This window comes from Benincasa hispida, chromosome 6 (assembly GCF_009727055.1).
Source record: "Benincasa hispida cultivar B227 chromosome 6, ASM972705v1, whole genome shotgun sequence".
In the NCBI taxonomy this organism is placed as follows: Eukaryota; Viridiplantae; Streptophyta; class Magnoliopsida; order Cucurbitales; family Cucurbitaceae; genus Benincasa; species Benincasa hispida.
This window is the reverse complement of record NC_052354.1, coordinates 45,650,782-45,657,934: the sequence shown is the minus strand read 5'-3', so window position 1 is coordinate 45,657,934 and position 7,153 is coordinate 45,650,782. Positions and strand designations below refer to the sequence as shown.

The window sequence follows — 7,153 nt, the reverse complement described above, 5'->3', positions numbered from 1 at the left end:
TAGCTTGTAGAAGGAGGGCACAGCAGGGAGAAAAAGAAAATAAAAAACAGATGAAAAGAGAAAGAGAGAAAGAATAGAGACGACGGAGGACAGGGTGAGAGAAGCTCGAAGTTATTCGTGAAGACGCGGTTAGCGCCGATAGTAATACGAGTTCTAGGCAAGAATCCGAACTCTGCAAGTCTTTTTTTCTTTTTTTCTTTTTATTATTCAAGAAAATTTACGTGTCTGTACTTTTATTTTTGGAGTTGACTCAAGTGAAAGAAAGAGAAGGAAAAAGAAGATCCAAATTTTAGTTTTGATCAAAAGAAGTAATGATGTTGAAGAAAAAATGTTGAGTTATGGAATTTTCATACCATCAAAATTGTTTGATGCCATTTTCATATCATGATCAAAATTGTTTTTAAATTATTAAAAACATGTTTTGGTTATTTTGAAATGTTAAAAGTGATTTTAATTATTTCAAAATCACTTTTCCAAACTAAGGATTAAAATATCGATGTCGATATCGATATCGATATTGAGATTTAAATTTTACAGATATATCGACGGATATATTGGTATCGAGATATTTTGGTTTAATAACTAAGTTGTTTTACTCTCAAATTAAGTTCGGAATATTATTATTAGTATTCTTTTTCATATTGGACTAAATAGATAACATTTTTTATATTTTACGAGCTTTTATAAAGATGTAGGAAATATGATATTTAATATCGATATCAAACCCTTCGATTTATTTATATATCGATGGATATATACAGAGACATCGACTTATATTTTCATCCTTGCCCTGAATGTGCCCTCATTTTGAGTATAGTTTTTCGTTTAGAACTCTCACACGCGTAGCTCAATTTAGATATCTTTTACTCTATCAATCACTTCCCAGATCACCTCAGTTCTTTGATTTCTCTTTCAGGTTCCTCCATATGGATCGAGCAAGTGGATCATCTTCCTCCCACTTTAGATGCAGTTTTGATGTATTCTTAAGTTTTCGGGGAGAAGATACTCGTTCCAACTTTACAAGTCATCTTCATATGGCTTTGCGTCAAAGAGGAATCAATATCTTTATAGATGACAAGCTTTCGAGGGGTGAAGAAATTTCTGCATCACTTTTGGAAGTTATTGAAGAATCGAAGATCTCGATCGTTATAATCTCTGAAAATTTTGGATCTTCGAGTTGGTGTTTGAATGAATTGGTGAAAATAATTAAGTGTAACAAATTCAAAGGACAAGTTGTTTTACCAGTTTTTTACAAAGTGGATCCATCTCAAGTAAGAAAACAAATTGGAACGTTTGGAGAAGCATTTGCCAAACTTGAAGAAAGATTCTTCAACAAGATGGAAGCATGGAGGGAGGCTCTGACTACTGTTTCCCATATGTCTGGATGGGTTTTGAGAGAAGAGTATTTTCCTTATAATACAGTTTTTAGCTCTTCATATTCTAATTTGATTTTTTTATGGGAATCAACATCTATTTCTCATGTCTTATCTTCACTACTTTGTGATGGAACGAAACTTGATTAGATTTAGTGTGTGTTTATTTGGTTGTTTTGATTTTCTTGCTTCTAATCTAAGGATTTATTGGTGATCAAGGAAAAGCTATGTTTCATACATCTTTTAATTTTATGCCTTTTTTCTTTAAATGGCAGAAATGAGGCAAATTTGATTCAAGAGATTGTTCAAGAAGTTCTAAAGAAATTAGATCATGCAACTATGCAATTGCACGTAGCGAAATATCCAGTTGGAATTGCCAAACAAGTCATGAATTTACTCTCCCAGGTCATGTCTGATGGAATTACTATGTTTGGATTATATGGAATTGGAGGTATGGGCAAAACAACTTTGGCAAAAGCATTATACAATAAAATTGCTAATAAGTTTGAAGGTTGTTGCTTTCTTGCAAATATTAGAGAAACTTCAAAGCAATATGAGGGCCTTGTTCGACTACAAGAGAAACTAATTTATGAGATTTTAATGGATGGCTTCATTAAAGTTAGCAATATTCACAGAGGAATTAACATCATAAGGGATCGACTATGCGCAAAAAAGATTCTCTTGATTCTTGATGATATAGATACGAGTGAACAATTGCAGGCATTGGCGGGAGGACATGATTGGTTTGGACCTGGAAGTAAAGTCATTGCAACAACAAGAAACAATCATCTACTTGCTATCCATGGATTCGATATATTGGAAAGTGTTGATGGATTGAATCATAATGAAGCTCTTGAGCTTTTTAGTTGGCATGCTTTTAAAAAGAGTCATCCTTCGAGTGATTATTTAGACCTTTCCTTACGTGGTGTACTTTATTGTAAGGGTCTTCCCTTGGCTCTTGAAATGTTAGGTTCATTCCTTTGTTCGATTGACGATCAACTTAAATTCAAACGTATTTTGGATGAATTTCAAAACTCCCACCTGGACAAAGATATTAAAGATATTCTTCAAGTAAGTTATGATGCACTTGAAGAGGATGTAAAAGAAATATTTCTTTACATTTCTTGCTTCTTCGTACGAGAAAATGTAAACAAGGTTAAAATGATGTTAAAGGAATGTGGCAGTTTATGTTTTGAAAAGGCAATAACAAAACTCATGAATCTATCACTTCTCACCATCAACAAATTCAACGACATTGAAATGCACGACTTAATACAACAAATGGGCTGCACAATTGCTCTTTCAGGGACTTGTAAATCTCGTAAAAGAAAAAGATTACTGATTGAAGATGATGCTATGGACGTCTTAAATGGCAATAAGGTAAGAAGATACTGTAGAGAAGTATTGAATTTATTATTTTTAGATGACTTGAAATGTTTCGTTTGTATCTTTGTAGGAAGCAAGAGCGGTTAAAGCCATAAAGATGGGCTTTCATCAGTCTATAGAGTTGAACATTGATTCAAGAGCTTTTGAAAAAGTGAAAAATTTGGTAGTACTCGAAGTTGACAATGTCACATCTTCAAAAACGCTCGACTATCTACCTAGTAGCTTAAGGTGGATGAGTTGGTCTAAATTTCCTTTTTCATCTTTGCCTTCAAGCTACTCAATGGAGAAGCTTATTGAACTGAAATTACCATATAGCTCCATCAAACATTTTGGCAAAGGATTTATGGTATTTATATATGTCAATACTTATATATTGTTTTTATATCAATGTAGTTTATTTTAAATTTGATTCTACAATCTTTTTATGCATTGCAGAGATGTGAATCATTGAAGCATATTGATCTTACTGACTCCAAGTTTTTGGAGGAAATTCCCGATTTATCCGCTGCAATAAACCTTGAAGAGTTGATTCTTTGGTTATGTATGAATTTGAAAAAGGTTCATGAGTCAGTTGGATCTCTCGGTAAACTTGTTACTTTGGAGCTTTGCAGTCATTCTAAGGGCTTTAAGCAGTTTCCTCACTACCTCAATCTGAAGTCCCTCAAATATTTGGATATGGAACAATGCAACATGACCGAATGTGATTTCTATTTTAGTGAAGAAATGAAGTCTTTCGAGTACTTACGTTTCCGGGGTTGTGATGTAAAAGAACTATCTCCAACAATTGGATATCTCGTTGGGCTTAAGTCTATATCCATCACTTGCACAGAGTTTGCGCTCACATCGCTTCCGAGCACAATTTATCGTTTAAGCAAACTTACTTCTTTAGTTGTTGAATATTCTAATCTTTCTACATTCCCTTCCTTAATTCCTTCTTGTTCACCTCCCTCGTTTCCCAATCTAATCGAGTTACAACTTAAGAAATGCAATATAACAAATTTGAGTTTCTTAGAAACCCTCACTCAGGCCGCACCTTCATTGAGAGATCCTCCTAATGAATTGCGATATTCCAGAATGGTATAGTTACAAGAGTATGAATAATTCAATAACCTTTTTTATGCCAATTAATCCCAGTCGGAAATTGAAAGCGTTGGCTCCTTGCATCATATTTCAAGTAATTGATGTAACTAATGTTGACCAGCGGTATCGTTGTCGTGGGACAGAGCTTGAATGCAAAGTATCTATCAATGACATTCAGGTTTGGAGTTCTGAAAAAGTGTTGGATCTTGAAACATCAAAGAACTATGGGCACTTCAAACTAAAACCATCACCAAATTTGTATGTGGTTGATAGCACTTGATCCTAATAGAGATTTTCACCCAAACTGGATCAATGAAGAGGGAAAATGGAATGATTTTAGGGAGAGATCAGAGATTGATCTAAATCAGCCATGTTATGAGATTAATTCCACGGAAATGAACTGCAATAACGTAGATGATGTTTCGAAGAAATTTACGGTGTCATTTAAGGTTAAGGACATGTATAAAGATTCGATAGTATGGATAAAAAGATGTGGTGTTCATGTCATCATGGAGGGATGATATGTTGGAACAATTCATGGATTTGGAAATAAATGATGTATAATGAGCTGTGAAGTAGAAAATTAAATATGGATGAATAAATTTTGTTATTTTATTTTAATTTACTACTGCAGGTTTATATTGTTGCTATTTCTTTTTAGTTGGCTAAACAAAAGCATTATACTGATCTTGTTTATTCCTATGTATATTGTGATCGAGAGAGAGAATAATAGGCTCTGCATCAATCATTTTGGATCAAAGCTCTACATTAAAAATAGAAAGTTGCCACTCAAAATGTGAAAGCAATTTTTGTTAGGCACATACGCATCCAAAGGAGGATAAGGATGAGAAGATACTCCCTGTTGGTTTTGTGGCAGTAAGACGGTTGAATTTGAAGAATAAATTCCCAAACCCTCCAATTTCTGGCTCTTTCACTAACTCAATAGGTGGCTCCAACTTCTTGCCACTCCTCAATGTGATCGAACTAACATTTTCTCTAAGAATTGACTCAGGCTAGGACGAGAGTTTGTCAGACTGTCTTTCCAATTTGCTTGTAGAGGTGGTTAGCTGTGAGACTTGGGTCCCCAAAGCTTCAATGGCTTTCTTTGTATCCTACTGAAAATTCTGTGTATCATATTGAAATTTAAAAGAGTTGTCAACAAGACTTTTATCAATGCCTTCTAAGGACATACTTGAACCAGACGAAGCTCCATGATGAGGCTGAGTCTACTCATTCTGCCCTCCCCATTTGAAGTTTGGGTGGTCTCTCCACCCAGAATTGTAAGTTTGACTGAATGAGTCCTGCCTTCTGTTTTGCCCATTGTAATTGTAGCCTCCAATGGCATTTACCTCAAGAATTGCTCCTTGCGGAGCAATTGGGCAAACATCAGTTGAATGGCCAGTCCCATGACATACTTAGCAAATAGTAGGGGGTTGTCCAATCTCCATTTTTGCCAACTGCTTAATAACAAAAACTAAGTCAGATATTTCTTTCTTAAGTTCACTTACCTCATTGGCGGATTTAACACTAATTGCAGCTCTAGTTCCAAATTGTTGAGAATTTGCAGCCATGGTAGCTATTAGATTCATGGCCTTAGTCGGGGTTTTATTGACTAAGGCTCCTCCTGCAACTGCATCTATACTGCTTTTTTCGGCCTGCACCAATCCCTCATAAAAGTATTGGATCAAGAGTTGATCTGAGATCTGATGATGGGGGAACTTGGCATAGGTCTTTTTGAATCATTCCCAATACTCATGAAGGGTCTCCCCCATCGAACTGCATGATGCTATAAATTTCCTTTTTGACACTAGCAGCTTAGGATGCTAGAAAGAACCTCTCTAAGAACTAGAGTCACTCATTGGCATCTCCTTTCAATGAAAAGGGGAATGCTCTCATGTTTATCTGCTTCTGGGTCACCCCATTAGGTTTCATCCCATTGCACACCACATAGAATTCCTTCAAGTGTTTGTGCGGATCCTTGCCCTATAGACTAAAAATACAGGAAGTAAGTGAATTAAGCCAGATTTAAGCTCAAAGATACCTGTCATCTCAGGATAGGCAACGTACAAGGGCTGCTGAGTGAAGTCGGGTATTGCAAGCTCCTTGAGGGTCTTTTCTCGTTCAACCACCATAGGAAAATCTTCAAGAATGCCTTCTTCTCCCGATGTGTCTTCAACAAAAATCTCTCTGTCAAGTGCAGCTTGCTGTCTCCTTTCTCTTCTGATTCTCCACACTTCCCTACAAATCTTTGCAAAATAAATTTATCTAACACCTTTGGGAGTGTGGATCATGCACCAAAAGGGAAAATTGATTAGCAAGGATAAACACTACAAGTTTCAAAAATCAAGGATTTCGTTGGCTCCCCGACAATGACGCCAATTTGGTAGTGTGGTGTTTACCATCGTCCGTAAACCCGCACCTACGCAAATAAAAATTTGTATGCACTGAACTAATCTCTTATACTAATTAGTAGTACAAGTAGTAAAATACAAGGTCAAACCACAGAGAGCCAAATATGGATTCCTCAAAGATTGGAACTTCTAGAGAACAAAAAGTGCGCAGCGTAAACGTATGTAAAAGTTTATCAATCGAACAAATACTTAGCTTGGGTAATTATAGTTTAATTCAAAAGACATTAAGATTCAAGGCAAAGCTAAGCCAATTAATTGATTTCCATCATCTAACCAATTAATTGGGCGAGATTTATCTAAGTTAGAAAGTAAATGCTTGCTAATAGGAATCCCAAATTAACACAACAAACTAACTTAACTCATGCTTCTAGGTGACGACTACCTAATGATTACAAATTAGGGCCAATCAAAGCAATCAATTAAACATGCATGACTAATTTGTCAAATTATCCCATACATGAAAATTGAACAATACGCTCAAGATAAATTCTCATAAATTCATAATAAAAACTCACAAAATTACAATACGAGTCTCAAGAATTGAATTGGAACTAAACTAAACTAACAAACCCAAGCTAAGTTTTTATCCTTTAGCCTCGAAACATGCTCGAATTCAATACAATTTTCAAAGGGGGAATAATTTTTACAGAATTTTGGTGAAAAAAGGGAGCTATAACTAAACTGGACAGAGCAATGACATTCAAGAATTGATGTACTCGGAGATGATGTGATCGACTGACCCAAATTATTCTTTTATAAAACTACCACAGCGATGCAATGCTAGGAAGAGCGTTGCAACGCTGTGGTGCATAATGGCCAAGTGTCAGGCAAGTGTTGCAGCGCTAGCCTGACGTGTGTTGTGCGCATGCTAGGGCTATGCGTCCGTCAAACCACGCAGCATTG

The 7,153-nt window shown here is 35.7% G+C and overlaps 1 protein-coding gene across 1 annotated transcript; it reads left to right on the top strand.

The window, feature by feature from the left end:
* The first annotated feature begins 751 nt into the window (after positions 1-751).
* On the top strand, positions 752-4,119 carry LOC120079264 (disease resistance protein RPV1-like). The gene is made up of 6 exons (XM_039033422.1): positions 752-811; positions 917-1,402; positions 1,649-2,753; positions 2,830-3,105; positions 3,195-3,836; positions 3,961-4,119. The coding sequence occupies exons 1-6, from the start codon at positions 795-797 to the stop codon at positions 4,117-4,119; spliced, it is 2,685 nt and encodes an 894-aa protein (XP_038889350.1). The 5' UTR covers positions 752-794.
* The last annotated feature ends 3,034 nt before the right edge of the window (positions 4,120-7,153 follow it).

What these genes read in the sequence shown, in the direction of transcription:
- LOC120079264 (XM_039033422.1), top strand. An exon ending in GGATGGGTTTTGAGAGAAGA is followed by an intron (nt 1,403 to 1,648) that starts GTATTTTCCTTA and finishes TTTAAATGGCAG; the next exon opens with AAATGAGGCAAATTTGATTC. An exon ending in AATTGCGATATTCCAGAATG is followed by an intron (nt 3,837 to 3,960) that starts GTATAGTTACAA and finishes AATGTTGACCAG; the next exon opens with CGGTATCGTTGTCGTGGGAC.